We start from the raw sequence: 23,775 nt of genomic DNA on the forward strand, positions 1-23,775 counted from the left end.
CTGGGTCAGAGGGAGGTGGAAGAAAAGGCCTAGAAGCATGTTTACTGTTAGTGTTAGCACAGTGTAAGGGACTGGGATTGGTCCCTGAGGGGGGTGCTGTTCTTGTTAGGTACTTCACAGCCTGTAGTGAGTGAGGAAGTCAGCTTTAGGACAGACTTCCCAATTGATGTCCAGGGCCATGAGTGTGAGAAGAGTCTGAACGGCTTCCTGTTTTCTTGAACTTCTGAAGGGCTGCTACCAGAAGCCCTAGGGTAGAGGTGTCTGTCGAGATATTGTGTATACCAACTGTCAGATAAGGCCCAGGGCAGCCCCTAGTGACAGTGGAAAAAATATGCGCCTGCAACACAATGCCCCACAGGAATTTAGGCAGAGAAATTGATGAAACTTCACTCATCTTTAAAGATACTGAGGTTTCAACTGGCTGTAAGGGCAATTTTTGTATACTTTATTATTGCACGACGTTTGTGCGTGTGTGTGTACAACGCTTGGACCTCAGCGTACCCATGGTCGACAAGGTGTACAAAAATGCATCCCTTGTTCCAAGCATGGTGCTAATGGAAACATATCAGAAATATATCAGAAAAAATCTATATTGAAAAGACATAGGTTGAGGTGTGCCTGCAATTGTGCTCACTTTCTGTTTGTGAACTCACACTTCCCAAGCTGATTGACGCTGCCAGGAGGGCTTTGTAGATGTAGGAATATCAATTTTTTTTACTTTTACCACTGCTTTTTCACCAAGAATTTGAGAAAAGGATCAAAACATGCTTAGAAATGTCTGTTATTAATTTTAGAGCTGTATCAGCTTTGATGTTTGCCTTTGGATTGTTTGAGCCCTGTGATTGGAGACTGGTTGCATGACCAATGGTGAGGTCAGCAGCTGTAGATCATTGTCTCAGTTATGGTGTTTTCGTTCAGGTGGGGTGCAGGTTGGTAGGCTGGGAGTGCCCTACTATAATGCATTGTCTGGACTTCACTACTACATTTCGCCCAATATTGTTAATGTTTTAAAAACTATACAGTGCTAAATACTACCAACACACAAGTTGTACACATAGATTGTTTTCCTTAACCTAAAAAAATGCAACTTTATAATTCCATTTGGTGCTGCTAAGAATCTGTTTTAAAAAAAATCAAAAGTGAAATTGTGTTAAAATTTTGAATGACTTGGGGCTCTAACTGAATTTTGTTGAGTTAAAAATGTTTTTAGAGTTTCTACTGTTTCCTCACTGGCGCTATAATCACCTCCCTTGTAAGCTTCTGAAGCAGCCATCTTTGACAAGGTACCAGTCTAGTTAAGTGCTCGGGAGGCGTGCTTGGAACAAGTCAGGATAGGTGCAGGGCCGCAACGTGGACGCGCAGCGGGTGTGCTGCTGCCATACCAGTGGCAAGAGTAAGACATTCTGGATTGGCTACCTCCACCAGTTTTTGGATCGCAGATGCGACCCAAGCTCGCTAGCACATAGTTTCCATGCCCTGCTGACTTACCCCTATCAGAGTGAGTTTTTGAAACCAGCATCTGTGGTGCTAAATTGGGAAGGAAATTTATTTACTATACCGCAACAGGTTTTGCTCAAACACAATTGCTGCCATCCAACTCTGGCTTTTGAATATTCAATTGGAATTTTCCCTCTGAATCCACCATACTCTTGTTAGAACCAGTTTTAGTCTGGGTGATTCTGGTTGCTCTTTGTCCCGAGAAGGCCATAATTGGAAGGCCGAAACGCGTTGACTCTCACTATCTAGGACCAACATTGTTTATATAATAAAAAGATGTATATGAAACCCACAGGGTCTTAGACCAAAAAACACTGTTGGAGGATATAAATTGAGCTCTGCTTTAGTTGGTCTATAATGAATTGACACTGTTACCTCAAGGCGGTTATTCTATTGTTTTCCTAACAGCGGCAGGTTATCCGTCATTGCTGTTACTTTGTTCATCTATACTACTATTATAAAGAGAGAACTGTGTCCTTTGAGCCAGGTAAACTCAAAAAGTACACCACCAATCGCAACACCCAATACAGCGTTGGAAAGGGGAGGTACAGGAGATGGACATAGGCTATACAAAAATTTAAAACAAACGTAATAAAAAAAATGTACCATAAAAAAAAGTAGTCCCTTGAAAGTAGTGCCGGCCGCGAGGTGCGTCATGACATCAGGAGCGAGGGGAGGAGCGGCGTACGCTGACGTCCGAGCATTGATTGCAAAGAGCGGAGACTGGAGGACAGGTGAGACGTGATTGGAGCAACCGACGCTGACGTCCGAGCATTGATTGCAAAGAGCGGAGACTGGAGGACTGGTGAGACGTGATTGGAGCAACCGAGAGGCGAAGAAAGGGGGACCCGATAAACGAGAGACGTGTGGCGAGTAGCAGAGAGGGTCTGGAAAGGGGTCACTCACTTGTGTGATAGTCACAAGGCAACAGCGCTAGGAAGGGGGCGGAGTGACGTGATGCTGAGGCGGCCAGGGAGCAGGTATTGAGGTACAAAGACCGAGCGCACGGGAAGGGGTGCTGTGACCAGGTGTAGTAGATGGCGCGTGGGAAGGGAACAGGTGAAAAGGTGTAGTAGATGCCGCGTGGGAAGGGAACAGGTATGATATATACAGCCAGCTGGAGCGCAAGGGATATGGCAGAAGGCTTGAGAGGGCTGGTATGCGTAGAGAGAACCAAATAGCGGCTTTTGCAGTACGATCATCCTTCAGCACAGTCAGAAAGTCAGTGAGCAAACTAACAAGAGTGGATTTGATGCAGATGTGTCTACAGAAGTCGAAAGAATGCTGCCCTAGCATCTAAAAAGGTGACCAGGAGGTGGAAAAGTGGGCTCTTATGCAAACCCAAAACATGGTCTGAAAGAAAAGGTTTAAATACACCCAGAGCCTAACCGATCCCTTTTTCTACGTGCAGGCGGGGGCTCTGAAGCCTAATTGCTCCCGGACAACGTCGGGACGGGCTGCTAGTCTTACATAAAGTATTATTTTTTGTTTTTTTCATCTTTGTTATTTTTTAATGTGTTGGCATTTAATGTTTGTTTTGTAAAATTGAGGAAAGACTTCTAAATAATTAAATGGTTTGAATAAGAAATCAATTTTGCATTGTGTCCCGTTTGTCTGACCTGGATGCAACAATGCTTCTATACGTTTAAGCAGTACTTATTAAATGTTTTAAAGGAAGGAATTATATCAGGTGAGTTGTTCCGCTAGATGTTGCCAACAGAAAGTTGGCCTCTCTTTAAATTCTTTTCATATTTATACTGCTAGAGCTCCTTTCTTGTTCAAAAAGGCAAGCCAGTCTGTACCCGTCCGTGACCTGTTCCGTGGCCAGCGCTGGTCCCTCTGTTCATTTTATGCCAGGTATTCTGTTTGCTGATGAAATTTTAAAACATTTCAATAATAAAGTGCCATACTATGGTCACAGGTTTGACCACACCCACCTTGAGGGCCTAGTGTCTTGTATACATTATGAAGGCAATTTTGGTCTAAACTATTCCTATGAGCCAACTTTTTTCAATGCATTTCTTACGTTGGACCGATTAATGCACACTCCCTCCCCAAACATGTGCAAGAAGTACACGACCTGGTTACCGACTTACACTTTGATTTCTTGTTTATTACTGAGTCCGGGCTCAATCATTAGTCCAACCCCGACACCGCCACGGGTCTTCCCTCAGTCAATGCGATCCACAGATGTGACAGGAGTGAGGGATTTGGAGGAGACTTAGTCATTATTTTCAGCGACGCCTTTCAATTTTCTTCCTTTGAGCTGGGCCCCTTGAAGGGGGCTGAAAGTCTAGGCTTTCGTTTTAAAATGAATCCCTCTCAGTCCTTTGCCGGGTGTTTAATCTATCGCCCACCTGGCTCATGTTCTAATTTTCTTACCAGTCTTGGAGAGGTCCTATCGCCATTACGGCTCCAATATGCACTTTTCACTGAATTCGTAGATATTAATTACCACTTTGATGATATTGGTAATTCTGACACAATTAGTCTCAGAGAGACTGTAACAATCCTGCGACTCCCTCAACTAGTGGCAGCCCCCACTCATTCAGCTGTGCATACCCTAGATGGGATTTGTACCAACAATCCTCTGCTGTTTTCAGAGACACCGGCAATTCAATCAGGGTCAGATCATCAACTGGTTCCTTGCAGGCTGATGGTTGATGTAACTATCCTACCCAACCCCCAAGTTGAACTCAATCCCTCTGCCCTTTGTAAATGGGGTAAAAAGACGAATCCTAGTCTCACTACCCAGATGTCTTTCACGTGTCCTCCCCTTATGGGAAGGCTTTCAGGAGACCTCAATTTGTTCGATCAATGGACCATGAATGCTGCAGATGAACCAGCACTCATGGTCCGCTCTGGCAAGCGCTGCCTAAAACCCATGCGCACCCTAGTACTCCTCTACCCTAGCCAAAGGAATGTTCAGCTGCAGGTAGCTTGAGCGTAAAGGGCTCCAGACCTACAACGCCTAGGAGCTGACCAGGTTTGAGCTTGCCCAAAAATCCTATCATAATCTGATTATGGAGGCCAAGAAAGACTACATCCCCAGCCAAGTTGAACTGGCTAATTTTGACCCTAAGAAGATCTTCCAAATAGACACAGCCCAAAAGCTTCATCAAGAGATACGCCCCCCCCCCACCCCAAGGCCCTCTGTGAACAGATCTCTGCCTTCTTTGAAGACAAGATATTAACCCTACAATGTGGCTTTACAAGCCCCGGCCCTGAACCTAGCCAGCTACAGGGTAAGTGGGCCAATGCCATGTTAGCCTCCTTTCAGGAGATCTTGTTATCACAATCCTCCAAGTTGTTCTTTCATGCAATTCAGGTTCTCCTCAAGATCCTTGCCTGCTGGCCATTCTTCATAAAGCAAATGACACAGTAAATCGAGTAATGAATCATGTATTAAATACCTCCCTCTCCATGGCTGGAGTCCCAAAATCCTGGAAATTGGCGGTGGCTAAACCTCTGCTGAAAAAGTCCCTTGAAGACCCCGAAATCTGGCCAACTATAGGCCTATTTTGCTGCTTCCTTGAGAGTTTTTCAACTCACTACATATATTTGCCAAACAGGCATCAGATCTAAGCAGCACTCCATGGAGTCAGCCCTACTGGAAGTCTCTGGAACCATGAAGACGACCCTCGACTCAGGTAACAATGCAGTGTTAATCCTATTGGACCTCTCAGCAGCTTATGATCCCATCTACCACACTATTCTTCTTCAGTGTCTTTTCGAGATCAGCATTTCCCACAAAGCACTGGCCTGGTTTAGATCTTTCCTGATAGATGAAAAACAACTGGTAGCCACGGGACAGTTTTCTTTCTGCCGAGAGATCAGTGGCATTTGTCATTCCACAGGGTTTATCTCTCAGCCCAGAATTATTTATTGGCTATATGGCTCCTCTGATATCCATGATAGCCTCCTATGAAATGGCTGCCACATCATATGTGGACAACACACAACTGATCCTATCTCTTGATAAGGGCTCCTTTGGGTCGGAGCTGAACTGCAAGAGCTGCTTCGCCAATATTATCTGTTGGATGGAAAAGAGCCATCTAAAATGTTGGATGGAAATAAATGGAATTCTTTCCTTTGGAAAGTCAAGTCTGTTCTACCCTCACAGTGTTGGCCTTTTCTGCCCTTCCCCGCCCCCTGCAACAGTTGAAGTAGCTACAAATCTGAGCGTCCAATCTGACACCGCTCCTTCTTTCTGCCCACAAGCTCTTGCAATGGCTGGCACGTGTTTCACTCTGATCAAATCTCTCAAAATAAAATATTTTACTTCCTCCTACTGAGCGCAAGGGATACAGTTGCTGTTGCCTTAATAGCTTCAAGACTTGACTGTTGCAAAAGCCTTTATGCAGGAAGTTTAAAGCAGCTGCTTCACAAACTTCAGATGGTACATCAAGGAGTGGCAAGACTTGTGCTCAAACTCCCCAGACAGAGTTCGGCATCCGAAGCGCTCAGAAGACTTCAACGTCTGCCGAATCATAAAAGGTTCTTGTTCAAGATCCTTGTTCTGGGGTTCAGAGCTTTGAATTCCACTGGTCCAAAATACCTCATTGACCGTTTCAATGCCAGCCTTCTACACCCTCCACCTTTTAGACTTAAGTCCCGGGATGGGATGTCTTTTATGGTTTTAGGTCGCAAAGCCTGGAACCAACTTCCAGGTCTGCTTCATTTCATAGACAATGAAGCCAGTTTTAAAAAGGGCCTGAAGGTGTGGCTCTTTTTTCCACCAGACTCCCTCTGTTATTCTTCATTCTAGTTGGTGCTCAGGGTTCATCTCTCCCTGTTGTATCAAGTACAGGCTTAAGTTCCCGCATACAAGTTAGCCTCAGGATGCTCTCTTTGAGTGACGGCACGTTCTACATATTACTTTATTTAGTCATTCATTCACATGAAATTGATTGTGCAGTCAGTACCATTACTTTGAAAATGAAATAAGACTATTATATTACTTTGCATGTAGTAGCTTTGTATACATTGCTTTACCTCTGCATTTACAAACAAGTCTATCCAAGCATCCAACCAACTGGCATCTTCTCTGTAATAGTGATTGCTACCCAGATGCCTCATTATACTGCCATGGAGGACAGACAGCTGTGCGGTCCAGGAGCTTTGTGTCTGGTTCATTTCACATGAAGTTTTACACATGTGTTTAGGTGTTGATTGGTGCAGCACAGGGAAGCTGATGTGGTTGAGCATCCTGAGGTCCCCGGTGGGTCTACCTACGTAGCAGAGGCACCCTGTAGGTTTAGAAAGATCATCGAAGCCAGGAGGACTATGTTGGATAATATTCCAATAGCCAAGAGCACGCGTCTGTTCCCAATGTATCGGAACAGTAAATGTGATCCAGAATCAAACTCCACACCAGAGGAACACAAATGGCCATATGTCATGGGCGAGGGAAACATTTTCCTACTCGAACTGATTTGACTCTATGATTTGCAAGTTCACTAAAACACTTCTCCTTTCCCAATGTTTTCGAAAAACATTTAATCAGAACAACTTTCTTTCAAGCTGTTTTTCGGCCAACACACATACACCCTGTTAGATGTGTGCATCTCACTCACGCACATACAACCTGTCAGACGTATGCATCTCACTCACACACATACAACCTGTTACATGTGTGCATCTCTCTCACGCACATACAACCTGCCACACGTGTGCATCTCACTCACGCACATACAACCTGTTAAATGTGTGCATCTCACTCATGCACATACAACCTATTACATGTGTGCATCTCACTCACGCACATACAACCTGTTACATGTGTGCATCTCACTCACGCACATACAACCTGCCACACGCGTTCATCTCACTCATGAACATACACCCTGTCACACGCGTGCATCTCACTCACGCACACACAACATGCTACGCACATGCATCTCACTCTCTTAGGGAAGTTAGAGTACAAACTCTGACCGACTGGATGGGTTTACCATGAATAGCCCATGTTTAGCCGTCTCATCCGGGAGGAAATGTCCGGCGCCCCATGGGATGATGCAGCTACTACAGACAGTAGTTCTTCCATGGCCTGGCCTTGATGGGGGAGGGGGTGTCACGCATTCTAAAGTCCAGTTTGAGTGACCCCCATCCACAGCAGTTTGTATTAACACAGGAATAGAGCCTGTCAGTCAGTCTGAGATGGCCTCAACAGAGTGGCGCACAGGCAGACCCCAGGGACTCCAGATGCGCCTGTGTGAAGGATACTTACCTCTCCGACCTCATCTTGGTCAACTCTTTATCCTGGTTCTTTAGTTTCAATCTGAATCATTTTTTATTTGCTCAGTTGTAGATGGATTTTTAATACCCTTTATGTTTATTGTGCAATTCCAGCATCTTGGTAGCTCAGCTACTGCGCATTGGTCTGTCTGTAGATTTGTTTAAGCCTCCTGTAAGTCCAGGTACTTAAATACATTCTTTTTTGGTAGAGTTTGATTGAAATGGCTAGGTACATGCAACAGAGACTTACCCTACCTACAAAGGTTACACAGCCATCTGGAGCAGGTATGCATGCCAACAAAGAATGTGGATGGGACACGATACAAATGAAAAGTTGAAAGGTTTACGTTGTTTTGAAAGTTATTCGTTCTTCCATCACTCCCAGTGTTGAGGAACTTTGTGAAAGGTTGCACCCTGCTTCGCCACATACGTCTTCAGGTATTTTCTTGGACTAACAAAGACTTTTATTTTTTTTGCAGCTCTTGCAGTTCATCCAACCAAAGCCTGTTCTCAAATGAAATTCACAACAGCACTCTAAAGGCAGAGATCACTTCTGAAACCTATGAATCCACCTCCTTTTGGTTTGTCACTGACTTGTGCTACATCTCAACAAGCTTTGTTGTGTCTAAGGGGAAGCCTTTCCGGAAGCCTATATACACCAACTGTGAGTACATTTTACGTTTCTGACTCTCCCTTTACTTCCGGGTCAGCGCCTCGCATGAGCATTTCATCTCTTACTTGAGTCCTTGTTTCTTCTCCCCATTCAAAGCAAGAGGAGGATTCCCCTCCTCCCGACCGCTTGAGGTCAATGGCCCCCTACTACGGCCAACCGCAGGGGCCTCTCTGGTTTGCCGCTGATCTCGCTTATGCAGCGCCAACCGGCAGGATCCACTGTGCATCCATCCATTCATCCACCCGGCTACACGGTGCAGCAATGTCCTCTACTGGGCCCACATGCTATGGTCTTGTGTATATAACTGGGGTTCTGGCTTCACAACCCAGAATATCAAGACATGATTATACTTTTACAGGTGATTCCAACCTCCCTGCCCCATCACAACCCTCCATGTCTTCTCAGGCACTGAACCCTATCCAGGACTGCCCCAGAGCCCCCTCCCTGGACCTCAGCCTCGGGTCCAGCAGCAGATAGAGAAGCAGGGCCACTCCCTGGACCTCAGCCTAGGGTCCAGCAGCAGATAGAACTCATTGAACTCTGGAACCTACTCGACACTACATCGCCGGACGTCGCCTTCCTTACAGAAACATGGATGAACGCCTCATCAGCGCCCGACATCGCCATAGCCATCCCGGACGCCTACAAGATCATCCGAAAAGATCGCACCAACCAAACAGGAGGAGGCATCGCCATCGTCCATAAGAACACCATCCGCATCACGACCAGCTCCGACGATAATCTCGCTACTGCCGAACACCTTCACTTCCAGATCCACGCCGACCCCAAAACCACACTCAGAGGCACCCTCATTTACAGACCTCCAGGACCCCGCACACAATTCAGCGAAGACATCACTGACTTCATCAGCCCACATGCCCTCCCCTCTGAGAACTACATTCTACTGGGAGACCTCAACTTCCACCTGGAAAAGAAAAACGACAGCAACACCACCACCCTTCTGGACAACCTGACCAATCTCGGACTCAAACAACTTGTTGACACCCCCACTCACTTAGCCGGACACACACTCGACCCTATCTTCACCTCCAGCAAGCACATCTCCTTCGATCACACCACAGCTCTCCACTGGACAGACCACAGCTGCGTTCACTTCAACTACAAAAAGACCACGACCCACAACCCCCCACAACCTATTCCTCGAAGAAATTGGAACAAAATCACCACCGACCAGCTCTTCACTTCGCTTCACCAAAACCCCCCGGCCAAACCTTCGGACCCAAACCAAGCAGCCACCAACCTCACACAATGGATCACCCACAGCGCCGACGAACTAGCACCCTTGAAAAACCATCTAATCAAGCAAGGTAGCAAAAAAGCCCCCTGGTTCAACGAAGACCTTAAGAAATCCAAGAAGCTCTGTCGTACCCTCGAGAAAGCCTGGAGAAAAAACCCAACCACTGACAACCTGGCCACCTTCAAGAACGCCACCCGCAAACACCACCAACTGATCCGATCCACCAAGAAATCTGCACTCAAGGATCGACTCGACAACAACGCCCAAAACAGCAAGGAACTATTCAACATCGTCAAAGAATTTACCAACCCCACCGCCGGCACCAACAACATCACTCCCTCCCAAGACCTCTGCAACTCTCTATCCTCATTCTTCCACAACAAAATCGCCGAAATACACAACAGCTTTGAAAACCAATCCGAAGACCAGTCCACTCCACCCACCTCCGAACCAAAACCACACTCTAACAACCTTTGCGCCTGGAACCCAATCACCACCGAAGACACTATCCGCCTGATGAACTCCATCCACTCAGGATCGCCAACCGACCCATGTCCCCACCACATTTTCAACAAAGCAGACTCCATCATCGCACCCCATCTCGGCGATGTCATCAACTGTTCCTTCATCTCCGCTACCTTCCCGGAGAGCTGGAAACACGCCGAACTCAGCACCCTTCTGAAAAAACCCACAGCAGACCCCACGAACTTAAGAACTACCGCCCCATCTCGCTCCTCCCATTCCCTGCCAAAGTCATTGAGAAAGCCGTCAATAGTCAGCTCGCCGCCTTCCTTAAATCCAACAAATCCCTCGACCCCTCACAGTCCAGCTTCCGAGCCAAACACAGCACCGAAACAGCCCTCATCGCAGCAACAGACGACATTCGAACCCTACTGGACAACGGAGAAACAGCTGCCCTCATCCTACTTTACCTCTCCGCAGCCTTCGACACAGTCTGTCATAGCACCCTCATACAACGCCTCAGCAACGTCGGAATACAAGGAAAAGCATTGGACTGGATCATCTCGTTCCTCGCCGGAAGAACACAAAGAGTTCGCCTTCCCCCTTATAGATCAGAAGCCACCGAAGTCATCTGCGGCATACCACAAGATTCATCACTCAGCCCCACCCTCTTCAACGTATACATGAGCCCCCTCGCATCCATCGCGCGCCAACACAACCTCAACATCATCTCCTACGCAGACGACACCCAGCTGATCCTCTCACTCACCAAAGACCCAAACACCACCAAAACCAACTTACACGAAGGAATGAAAGAAGTAGCCGAGTGGATGAAGAACAGCCATTTAAAACTAAACTCAGACAAAACGGAAGTCCTCATCTTAGGGTCATCCCCCTCTGCCTGGGACGACTCATGGTGGCCTACGGCCCTAGGAACCGCACCCATACCTATGGACCACGCACATAACCTGGGCTTTATCCTGGACTCCTCCCTCTCGATGACCAGACAAGCCAACGCCGTCTCATCATCTTGCTTCAACATCCTACGCATGCTCAAAAAAATATTTCGCTGGATCCCCACCGAAACAAAAAAGACGGTCACTCACACACTGGTCACCAGCCGACTGGATTACGGAAACACCCTTTACGCCGGAACCACAGCCAAACTACAGAAAAAACTCAGACGCATCCAAAACGACTCAGCCAGACTCATATTGGACATCCCTCGGCAAGCTCACATTTCCGGCCACCTGAAAGACCTCCATTGGCTCCCCGTCAACAAGAGAATAACGTTCCGTTTCCTCACCCACGCACACAAAGCCCTCTACGACCTAGGACCAGAATGCCTCAACACGCGAATGTCCTTCTACACCCCCTCCCGCCAACTACGATCGTCCAATCAAGCCCTCGCCGCAATTCCGCGCATCCATAGATCCACCATGGGGGGAAGATCCTTCTCCTACTTAGCGGCCAAAACCTGGAATTCTATCCCCACCCACCTCCGCCTTACACAGAACCACCTTTCCTTCAGAAAGCAACTAAAAACTTGGATATTCGACAAGTAAAGCACCCCCCTCCCTCAAGCGCCTTGAGACCCTCTGGGTGAGTAGTGCGCTTTATACATTTTTGAACTTGAACTTGAACATAGAGAAGCAGGGCCACTCCCTGGACCTCAGCTAGGGTCCAGCAGCAGATAGAGAAGCAGGGCCCCTCCCTGGACCTCAACCTAGGGTTCAGCAGCAGATAGAGAAGCAGGCCCCCTCCCTGGACCTCAACTTAGGGTCCAGCAGCAGATAGAGAAGCAGGGCCCCTCCCTAGACCTCAGCCTAGGGTTCAGCAGCAGATAGAGAAGCAGGGCCCCTCCCTGGGCCTCAGCCTAGGGTTCAGCAGCTGATAGAGAAGCAGGGCCACTCCCTGGACCTCAACCTAGGGTCCAGCAGCAGATAGAGAAGCAGGGCCCCTCCCTGGACCTCAGCCTAGGGTTCAGCAGCGGATACAGAAGCAGGGCCCCTCCCTGGACCTCAGCCTAGGGTTCAGCAGCAGATAGAGAAGCAGGGCCACTCCCTGGACCTCAACTTAGGGGCAGATAGAGAAGCAGGCCCCCTCCCTGGACCTCAGCCTAGGGTCCAGAAGCAGATAGAGAAGCAGGGCCCCTCCCTGGACCTCAGCCTAGGGTCCAGCAGCAGTTAGGGAAGCAGGGGCCCTCCCTGGACCTCAACCTAGGGTTCAGCAGCAGATAGGGAAGCAGGCCCCCTCCCTGGACCTCAGCCTGGGGTTCAGCAGCAGATAGAGAAGCAGGGCCCCTCCCTGGACCTCAGCCTAGGGTTCAGCAGCAGATAGAGAAGCAGGGCCCCTCCCTGGACCTCAGCCTAGGGTCCAGCAGCAGTTAGGGAAGCAGAGCCCCTCCCTGGACCTCAACCTAGGGTTCAGCAGCAGATAGGGAAGCAGGCCCCCTCCCTGGACCTCAGCCTGGGGTTCAGCAGCAGATAGAGAAGCAAGGCCCCTCCCTGGACCTCAGCCTAGGGTTCAGCAGCAGATAGAGAAGCAGGGCCACTCCCTGGACCTCATCCTAGGGTTCAGCAGCAGATAGAGAAGCAGGGCCCCTCCCTGGACCTCAGCCTAGGGTTCAGCAGCAGATAGAGAAGCAGGGCCCCTCCCTGGACCTCAGCCTAGGGTTCAGCAGCAGATAGAGAAGCAGGACGCCTCCCTGGACCTCAGCCTAGGGTTCAGCAGCAGATAGAGAAGCAGGGCCACTCCCTGGACCTCAGCCTGGGGTTCAGCAGCAGATAGAGAAGCAGGGCCCCTCCCTGTACCTCAGTCTGGGGTTCAGCAGCAGATAGAGAAGCAGGGCCCCTCCCTGGACCTCAGCCTAGGGTCCAGCAGCAGATAGAGAAGCAGGGCCCCTCCCTGGACCTCAGCCTAGGGTTCAGCAGCAGATAGAGAAGCAGGGCCCCTCCCTGGACCTCAGCCTGGGGTTCAGCAGCAGATAGGGAAGCAGGGCCACTCCCTGGACCTCAGCCTAGGGTCCAGCAGCAGATAGAGAAGCAGGGCCCCTCCCTGGACCTCAGCCTAGGGTCCAGCAGCAGATAGGGAAGCAGGGCCACTCCCTGGACCTTAGCCTAGGGTTCATAAACAGATACAGAAGCAGGGCCCCTCCCTGGACCTCAGCCTAGGGTCCAGCAGCAGATAGAGAAGCAGGGCCACTCCCTGGACCTCAGCCTAGGGTTCATCAACAGATACAGAAGCAGGGCCCCTCCCTGGACCTCAGCCTAGGGTTCAGCAGCAGATAGAGAAGCAGGGCTCCTCCCTGGACCTCAGCCTAGGGTTCAGCAGCAGATAGAGAAGCAGGGCCACTCCCTGGACCTCAGCCTAGGGTTCATCAACAGATACAGAAGCAGGGCCCCTCCCTGGACCTCAGCCTAGGGTTCAGCAGCAGATAGAGAAGCAGGGCCCCTCCCTGGACCTCAGCCTAGGGTTTAGCAGCAGATTGAGAAGCAGGGCCCCTCCCTGGACCTCAGCCTAGGGTTCATCAACAGATACAGAAGCAGGGCCCCTCCCTGGACCTCAGCCTAGGGTTCATCAACAGATAAAGAAGCAGGGCCCCTCCCTGGACCTCAGCCTAGGGTCCAGCAGAAATAGAGAAGCAGGGCCCCTCCCTGGACCTCAGCCTAGGGTCCATCAACAGATAGGGAAGCAGGGCCCCTCCCTGGACCTCAGCCTAGGGTTCAGCAGCAGATAGAGAAGCAGGGCCCCTCCCTGGACCTCAGCCTAGGGTTCAGCAGCAGATAGAGAAGCAGGGCCCCCTCCCTGGAACTCAGCCTAGGGTCCAGCAGCATATAGAGAAGCAGGGCCACCCCCTGGACCTCAGGCTAGGGTCCAGCAGCAGATAGAGAAGCAGGGCCCCTCCCTGGACATCAACCTAGGGTTCAGCAGCAGATAGAGAAGCAGGCCCCCTCCCTGGACCTCAACCTAGGGTCCAGCAGCAGATAGAGAAGTAGGGCCCCTCCCTAGATCTCAGCCTAGGGTTCAGCAGCAGATAGAGAAGCAGGGCCCCTCCCTGGACATCAGCCTAGGGTTCAGCAGCAGATAGAGAAGCAGGGCCCCTCCTTGGACCTCAGCCTAGGGTCCAGCAGAAGTTAGGGAAGCAGAGGCCCTCCCTGGACCTCAACCTAGAGTTCAGAAGCAGACAGGGAAGCAGGCCCCCTCCCTGGACCTCAGCCTGAGGTTCAGCAGGCGATAGAGAAGCAAGGCCCCTCCCTGAACCTCAGCCTAGGGTTCAGCAGCAGATAGAGAAGCAGAGCCCCTCCCTGGACCTCAGCCTGGGGTTCAGCAGCAGATAGGGAAGCAGGGCCACTCCCTGGACCTCAGCCTAGGGTCCAACAGCAGATAGAGAAGCAGGGCCACTCCCTGGACCTCGGCCTAGGGTTCATAAACAGATACAGAAGCAGGGCCCCTCCCTGGACCTCAGTCTAGGGTCCAGCAGCAGATAGAGAAGCAGGGCCACTCCCTGGACCTCAGCCTAGGGTTCATCAACAGATACAGAAGCAGGGCCCCTCCCTGGACCTCAGCCTAGGGTTCAGCAGCAGATAGAGAAGCAGGGCCCCTCCCTGGACCTCAGCCTAGGGTTCAGCAGCAGATAGGGAAGCAGGGCCCCTCCCTGGACCTCAGCCTGGGGTTCAGCAGCAGATAGGGAAGCAGGGCCACTCCCTGGACCTCAGCCTAGGGTCCAGCAGCAGATAGAGAAGCAGGGCCCCTCCCTGGACCTCAGCCTAGGGTTCATCAACAGATACAGAAGCAGGGCCCCTCCCTGGACCTCAGCCTAGGGCTCAGCAGCAGATAGAAAAGCAGGGCACCTCCCTGGACCTCAGCCTAGGGTCCAGCAGAAGATAGAGAAGCAGGGCCCATCCCTGGACCTCAGCCTAGGGTTCATCAACAGATACAGAAGCAGGGCCCCTCCCTGGACCTCAGCCTAGGGTTCAGCAGCAGATAGAGAAGCAGGGCCCCTCCCTGGACCTCAGCCTAGGGTTCAGCAGCAGATAGAGAAGCAGGGCCCCTCCCTGGACCTCAGCCTAGGGTTGAGCAGCAGATAGAGAAGCAGGGCCCCTCCCTGGACCTCAGCCTAGGGTTCAGCAGCAGATAGAGAAGCAGGGCCCCTCCCTGGACCTCAGCCTAGGGTTCAGCAGCAGATAGAGAAGCAGGGCCCCTCCCTGGACCTCAGCCTAGGGTTCAGCAGCAGATAGAGAAGCAGGACCCTCCCTGGACCTCAGCCTAGGGTCCAGCAGCAGATAGGGAAGCAGGGCCACTCCCTGGACCTCGGCCTAGGGTCCATCAACAGATAGGGAAGCAGGACCCCTCCCTGGACCTCAGCCTAGGGTTCAGCAGCAGATAGAGAAGCAGGGCCCCTCCCTGGACCTCAGCCTAGGGTTCAGCAGCAGATAGAGAAGCAGGGCCCCTCCCTGGACATCAACCTAGGGTTCAGCAGCAGATAGAGAAGCAGGCCCCCTCCCTGGACCTCAACCTAGGGTCCAGCAGCAGATAGAGAAGTAGGGCCCCTCCCTAGATCTCAGCCTAGGGTTCAGCAGCAGATAGAGAAGCAGGGCCCCTCCCTGGACATCAGCCTAGGGTTCAGCAGCAGATAGAGAAGCAGGGCCCCTCCTTGGACCTCAGCCTAGGGTCCAGCAGAAGTTAGGGAAGCAGAGGCCCTCCCTGGACCTCAACCTAGAGTTCAGAAGCAGACAGGGAAGCAGGCCCCCTCCCTGGACCTCAGCCTGAGGTTCAGCAGGCGATAGAGAAGCAAGGCCCCTCCCTGAACCTCAGCCTAGGGTTCAGCAGCAGATAGAGAAGCAGAGCCCCTCCCTGGACCTCAGCCTGGGGTTCAGCAGCAGATAGGGAAGCAGGGCCACTCCCTGGACCTCAGCCTAGGGTCCAACAGCAGATAGAGAAGCAGGGCCACTCCCTGGACCTCGGCCTAGGGTTCATAAACAGATACAGAAGCAGGGCCCCTCCCTGGACCTCAGTCTAGGGTCCAGCAGCAGATAGAGAAGCAGGGCCACTCCCTGGACCTCAGCCTAGGGTTCATCAACAGATACAGAAGCAGGGCCCCTCCCTGGACCTCAGCCTAGGGTTCAGCAGCAGATAGAGAAGCAGGGCCCCTCCCTGGACCTCAGCCTAGGGTTCAGCAGCAGATAGGGAAGCAGGGCCCCTCCCTGGACCTCAGCCTGGGGTTCAGCAGCAGATAGGGAAGCAGGGCCACTCCCTGGACCTCAGCCTAGGGTCCAGCAGCAGATAGAGAAGCAGGGCCCCTCCCTGGACCTCAGCCTAGGGTTCATCAACAGATACAGAAGCAGGGCCCCTCCCTGGACCTCAGCCTAGGGCTCAGCAGCAGATAGAAAAGCAGGGCACCTCCCTGGACCTCAGCCTAGGGTCCAGCAGAAGATAGAGAAGCAGGGCCCATCCCTGGACCTCAGCCTAGGGTTCATCAACAGATACAGAAGCAGGGCCCCTCCCTGGACCTCAGCCTAGGGTTCAGCAGCAGATAGAGAAGCAGGGCCCCTCCCTGGACCTCAGCCTAGGGTTCAGCAGCAGATAGAGAAGCAGGGCCCCTCCCTGGACCTCAGCCTAGGGTTGAGCAGCAGATAGAGAAGCAGGGCCCCTCCCTGGACCTCAGCCTAGGGTTCAGCAGCAGATAGAGAAGCAGGGCCCCTCCCTGGACCTCAGCCTAGGGTTCAGCAGCAGATAGAGAAGCAGGGCCCCTCCCTGGACCTCAGCCTAGGGTTCAGCAGCAGATAGAGAAGCAGGACCCTCCCTGGACCTCAGCCTAGGGTCCAGCAGCAGATAGGGAAGCAGGGCCACTCCCTGGACCTCGGCCTAGGGTCCATCAACAGATAGGGAAGCAGGACCCCTCCCTGGACCTCAGCCTAGGGTTCAGCAGCAGATAGAGAAGCAGGGCCCCTCCCTGGACCTCAGCCTAGGGTTCAGCAGCAGATAGAGAAGCAGGGCCCCCTCCCTGGACCTCAGCCTGGGGTTCAGCAGCAGATAGAGAAGCAGGGCCCCTCCCTGGACCTCATCCTAGGGTTCAGCAGCAGATAGAGAAGCAGGGCCCCTCCCTGGACCTCAGCCTAGGGTTCAGCAGCAGATAGAGAAGCAGGGCCCCTCCCTGGACCTCGGCCTAGGGTTCATCAACAGATACAGAAGCAGGGCCCCTCCCTGGACCTCGGCCTAGGGTCCATCAACAGATAGAGAAGCAGGTCAACATGAGAGTGGGGGACCACTGTAAAGCGAGCTAGAGGGGTCGCCTGGCTTCTTCCATCCTATTGTTCCTACTTCTTATTTTTGATGGTTCAGCAGCAGATAGAGAAGCAGGGCTCCTCCCTGGACCTCAGCCTAGGGTTCAGCAGCAGATAGAGAAGCAGGGCCCCTCCCTGGACCTCAGCCTAGGGTTCAGCAGCAGATAGAGAAGCAGGGCCCCTCCCTGGACCTCAGCCTAGGGTTCAGCAGCAGATAGAGAAGCAGGACCCTCCCTGGACCTCAGCCTAGGGTCCAGCAGCAGATAGGGAAGCAGGGCCACTCCCTGGACCTCGGCCTAGGGTCCATCAACAGATAGGGAAGCAGGACCCCTCCCTGGACCTCAGCCTAGGGTTCAGCAGCAGATAGAGAAGCAGGGCCCCTCCTTGGACCTCAGCCTAGGGTCCAGCAGCAGATAGAGAAGCAGGACCCTCCCTGGACCTCAGCCTAGGGTCCAGCAGCAGATAGAGAAGCAGGGCCCCTCCCTGGACCTCAGCCTAGGGTTCAGCAGCAGATAGAGAAGCAGGGCCCCCTCCCTGGACCTCAGCCTGGGGTTCAGCAGCAGATAGAGAAGCAGGGCCCCTCCCTGGACCTCATCCTAGGGTTCAGCAGCAGATAGAGAAGCAGGGCCCCTCCCTGGACCTCAGCCTAGGGTTCAGCAGCAGATAGAGAAGCAGGGCCCCTCCCTGGACCTCGGCCTAGGGTTCATCAACAGATACAGAAGCAGGGCCCCTCCCTGGACCTCTGCCTAGGGTCCATCAACAGATAGAGAAGCAGGTCAACATGAGAGTGGGGGACCACTGTAAAGCGAGCTAGAGGGGTCGCCTGGCTTCTTCCATCCTATTGTTCCTACTTCTTATTTTTGATGGTTTTCTTTTGCTTTTTTTGTTCTTTTTTTTAAGTCAACATGTTTAATCTGTGGCATGAAAGGCCTGATTCACAAAACTTATTTTGCCCCTACGTGATATTTAGGTGAACAAATAGAAACACGCATGAGTGAACTTTAACAGATGATTTTAATCACAAACATAACTACAACAGTATGGTGTCATTCCAGTTGTTTGTAACGCTCCTCCTAGTTACAGGCTGTGGGAGTTCCTGGGCAGGAATACATGGAATATGTGGGGGAAACTCACAAGAATGCTCGTTTGTGGGTGCTAAACTTTATGGGCCTGATACACAGAATGAACTTAAGACTCAATACTAAACTTACTACTATTTTGGTATTCACAGAATGCACTTACTACTTTTGGTATTCACAGAAGTTAGGATTTTGTCTTAAGACAAACTTAAGACAGACTTAAGACAGACTTAAGACAAACTTAAGGCAGACTTAAGACAGACTTAAGACAGACTTAAGACAAAATCCTAACTTAAGTCTGTCTTAAGTTTGTCTTAAATCTGTCTTAAGTTTGTCTTAAGACAAACTTAAGACAAAATCCTAACTTCTGTGAATACAAAAAGTAGTAAGTTCATTCTGTGAATATCAAAAATAGTAAGTGCATTCTGTGAATGCCAAAAGTAGTAAGTGCATTCTGTGAATACCAAAATAGTAGTAAGTTTAGGATTGAGTCTTAAGTTCATTCTGTGAATCGGGCCCTAAGAACCCAATTCACAAAGGTAAACTTAGAACTAAAGTCTAAGTTTAAACCTGAAGTCTAAGACACATATGAACGATGGGCCTGCAGCACTTTTGTGACTTTCCGGAGGTGCAGTGTACCGGTCCATATTTACAAGAAGGCCTGAGCTGTAAATTCCGTTCCGCTCGCGGAAGTTGCAGAATTTGGGTAATTTTGCGTACCGCGTAGAACGTGGAATTGCCAAAAATTCAGCGATCCGCGACTTTGCAGTTCAGTTCAAATAGCTTTAATCGACAGCATGTATCATAAAAGCATCAAATTGCATCTATACAATAAAACAATATTTGCTAAATTTTAGGATAAAGTCTTGGACTTTGCAGAATTTTTTGCTTGTCCATGCTTTCAAAATGCATGTTGGCGAGATATTTCCGCCCGAGCACACAAACAGCGTTCGCAAACAGAAAAAGAAATCGCAAATGGGCAGAACAAGTTATTCTGCGTGTTCGCGGAACTCTGCATGTGCTCGCAGAGATTTTTTATCGTTTCGCGGAGCTTTGCATAGCGAGACTACGCAAATTCTGCCCACCTCTATTTACAAGGCAAGCAAAGCTACCCTGCATAGCTTTTCATGGCCTAGTAATTATGGTGGAAGGCGATGCGTTCCATGGGTGTTGCTGTGGGTGTTCCCACGCAACAGCCATGGCTTTTGACACTGCCCCAGATTTACAACACAGTGGAAATCCGGGACGGCGCCAAAACTAACACCTTCCCAAAGCAGGCGCAACAAGGATAAATGTGCACATTTTCCATTGTTTTTTCTTTTTTCCAGGTGTGCTGCATCTGCAGCACACATAGAATGAGGGAAATGCCTCCTTTATTGTTTTTGTGCAGGAATGTGTGTTTCTGCACAAACATAAGCATGCCAACAACACAGACAAGCTTGCACCATGGTGCAAAAATGCATGGTTGGTGCTAGGCTGCAGTGTGTGCACCGGCAGAAAGGACAGGAATGCGCTGTGTCTGGCTGATACGCTACATTCTCGCCGTTTATTTTGTCATAGGGCAGCACAGCTAGCAGGCTTGCGGTGCTGCCCTATGACAAAATATTGTAAGCTTAGATCTAAAGTCTAAGTATAGACCTAGGGGCTTATTTACAAGCCCCCTGCGTCACTTTTGCGTCATTTTTCCCATGTTAAAAATGACGCAAAAGTGGCGCAGGGGGCTTGTAAATCTGCCCCCTAATGTCTAAGTTTGGACCCAAAGTCTAACATGGTCTAAGTTGAGACTACAGGTCTAAATTTAGACTTTAGGTCTAAACTAAGGGCCCAATTAGGTTACGGGCGGTCGCAGTCTGACCCCCGCCATCCCTGGGGTCCCACTGCCTGATTACAATCAGGGCGGGGAGACCGCCACCACAGCCAGAATCCTGATACCACAGCTGTGGTGGCATTGAAAGAGAGAAAGTTAGAAACGTGCTTCATACATATCAGTTACAACTACACTGTCAACATAAAGATTGTGGATTGTCTTTTAAGTGCAATAAAAACAAATCATAAATGGTAAATCCTCATTTTGATTTTGTTCCAGATCTGTTTTCTCTGGCTCTTTGTGCGCAGACTGCAATGGTGCTTTTCTTCATGTTTACTAACGATGAATCTATACAGATGCACCTGCAGGTAAAAATATGTATATTATACGTGAGTAATCTCAAGTAACAAAGGAGAATCATTTGACTTGATGAAAATGGAAAGCATGCTGACAGTTTAGTGCCTGCAGAAGGACTGATGTCTTTCACTTCATAGGTTTTCTAGGACTGCACAATTTAGAACTTGTTTATCAACATTTGAGGAGGATGGGCCATCCAGTGGTGTAGTTACTGGGTGTCATTGGCAATAAAAATGTTCACCATCAGTGCTAAAAAAGCCTTTGCTGTTATTTGAGATTTAAAAACTGATGTATTAAAAGCTTCCAATTACAGTAGATTACTCAGAGCTGGTGAATTTTCCACAAATGGCAATGTTCCTGAAAAAGCTGTGCCAAAGAGATGAAGGTTTTCAGTCACTGGATAGGAGTGAATTCAAATCTGCTGCTGGTAGATGGAGGACACATAATAAAACCAGATCCAGTCAAATGTGGAAAGTAGCTTTGATTTTGTGATCATAGCACAGAAACTAACTTGCAACTTCTGCAAGGATAAATATAAGGAGCTGAAGTGATCTTGGGCAGAATGGTGGTAAAATCCATCAAGTTCTGTAGCACCACAGTATGAAATAAAACATGTACACATGTCTGCCAAGCACTGTGAAGTACAAGAGCAGTGTAATCTCACAACAAGGTCAAAAAGGAGGAATTCTATACCATCCACGGTACCACTCCACAATATCAATCTCACGAAAATCATTTTTCACCCCCGTTTCGCACCTACATTTAGGTATAGTGAATACACAATCCGGTTACTTTTCGTGAGATTGAAGTACGAGAGAAGCACAGCATGTTAGCGTTGGACAGTAAAGATGCATTTTCTGTGTAGACCCATTAGAAGTTGAAACCTTCATCTGTTTTGCAGACCCCAGGTAAGATAAGGAAAACACAGAATTTAGGGGCTCATTACGATGGCGTAACAATCACCACCATCGGGCCGGCAGTGGCGATCATTACGCCATCATGATGAGAATTACCCACGCCATGTTAGGATGGCAGTGGGTAACGTGGCGGACGCACAGTCCGTCCGCAGCTTTTCCGCCGGTGGCAATCGTTATGATTGCCTGCCAGGCGGAGCTTGGCCACTAATATGGTGGCGGTGCCTACCAGGCACCGTCTGCCATATCAGGATGTGGGTGATGTATAGGCCTTTCCATGGCGGCGATGCCGCCATGGAAAGGATGGCGGGGATTGGCTTTGGGGGCCGATTGTGGGCCCCCTCTGGGGGACGTTGACTGAGGTGCACTGGAGGGAACCCATGGTACCCCCCTGCAGTTCCCTGCACTAAGTGGCAGTAACCGCGCGGTGTCTGCCACGTGGTGCAGGGAAAGGCTGTGCATGCTCTGTTACCATTGGGGACAGCGCTGCAGCCAGCAGCACTGTCTGCAATGGTAAAAGGCCAGGATGTGTCCGCCATACAGGGAGGCGCATCCTAATTGGGCTGGTGGGACCGCCGCATGTCTGGTGGGCAGTCCCATCACCATTATGATGGCGTGCGCACTAATGTCCGCCCGCCATCATAATGAGCCCCTAAGTTCCCTGGTCGCTGACTCTAGCCTCAGACAACATGCTGAAAAATGGCTTTCAAATACTCACAATTCTACCTGTGAACTTTGATAATAAGAATAATGATGAAATGATGGTCAACACATGACCCTTTAGGCCTGAATCCTGCTAGAGTTGTTTGCCTCTTTCTTTCATTGGAGCTGTGAGGGAGATCCACTTGCCATATGTGCTTTGACCTGCAGCGCTTGGCCATCCCCTATGGGGCTGAGGAAAATAAACTGTTGCTGGACAGACCTTGCCTGAACCACAACTAGTACTTTAAAAAAAACAGTAAACATGTTTGAATCCAAGTCAATAAAGAATGCGGGCAACTCATACTTGTGCTAAAACCTTAGGAGGTTTGAAGAGGGGGACCTCGGTGTGCAGAGACAGGCCAGTGTGTCACAAAAGGCGATCCTTTGTAACTAAACATTTAGGGTCTCAGTTATGAGGAAATGGTGTAGGGCAGCGCTGCAAATCTGCTTGTTGCACTGCTCTCCGCCAATGTGAAAGGGCAGGAAGGCCCCATATGTATGAAATACGGTGCATTCCTGTCCTTTCCCCATGAGCTGGTGCACAATTTGCTGCCTAGCACCAACGTAAGCACCCTTGCACCACGATGCAAGGGTGCCTTCAGTGTAGGCAAGAAAGGAGCCCCTTTCTGTACAAAAACAATCCAGAGAAGCGTTTTCGTCTTTCAATGGGTGCTGCAGAAAGCTGCACTCATGGAAAGAGGAATAAACAAGGGGAAATACTAATATTTCCTCTCATATGTTTGCTCTGGGGAGATTATAGAGTGAACTCAAGAGAGCATGCTGGCACCCAGAACTATGAGATTATAGAGTGAACTCAAGAGAGCATGCTGGCACCCAGAACTATGAGATTAGATAGTCAACTCAAGAGAGCATGCTGGCACCCAGAACTATGAGATTACATAGTCTCATCAAGAGAGCACGCTGGCACCCAGGACTATGAGATTAGATAGTCTCATCAAGAGAGTATGCTGGCACCCAGAACTATGAGATTAGATAGTCAACTCAAGAGAGCATGCTGGCACCCAGAACTATGAGATTACATAGTCTCATCAAGAGAGCACGCTGGCACCCAGGACTATGAGATTAGATAGTCTCGTCAAGAGAGCATGCTGGCACCCAGAACTATGAGATTAGATAGTCAACTCAAGAGAGCATGCTGGCAACCAGAACTATGAGATTAGATAGTCTCATCAAGAGAGCATGCTGGCACCCAGGACTATGAGATTAGATAGTCTCATCAAGAGAGCATGCTGGCACCCAGAACTATGAGATTACATACATGCTGGCACCCAGGACTATGAGATTACACAGTCTCATCAAGAGAGCATGCTGGCACCCAGAACTATGAGATTAGATAGTCTCATCAAGAGAGCATGCTGGCACCCAGGACTATGAGATTACACAGTCTCATCAAGAGAGCATGCTGGCACCCAGAACTATGAGATTACATAGTCTTAAGAGAGCATGCTGGCACCCAAAACTATGAGATTAGATAGTCTCATC

The 23,775-nt window shown here is 50.1% G+C and overlaps 1 protein-coding gene across 1 annotated transcript in view; it reads left to right on the forward strand.

The window, feature by feature from the left end:
* The window catches only part of LOC147669876 (putative cation-transporting ATPase 13A5), a gene marked incomplete at its 3' end in the record, with an annotated part of 192,652 nt that extends 171,985 nt beyond the window's left edge, over positions 1 to 20,667 (forward strand). Inside the window, exons 26-27 of the mRNA XM_086948182.1 lie at positions 8,214 to 8,398; positions 20,579 to 20,667. Coding sequence (XP_086804308.1) covers positions 8,214 to 8,398; positions 20,579 to 20,667 — 274 coding nt within the window. The remainder of the gene's footprint in view (positions 1 to 8,213; positions 8,399 to 20,578) is intronic.
* Positions 20,668 to 23,775: the final 3,108 nt, after the last annotated feature.

This window comes from Lissotriton vulgaris, unplaced genomic scaffold, assembly GCF_964263255.1.
Source record: "Lissotriton vulgaris unplaced genomic scaffold, aLisVul1.2 SCAFFOLD_2660, whole genome shotgun sequence".
Taxonomy (NCBI): domain Eukaryota; kingdom Metazoa; phylum Chordata; class Amphibia; order Caudata; family Salamandridae; genus Lissotriton; species Lissotriton vulgaris.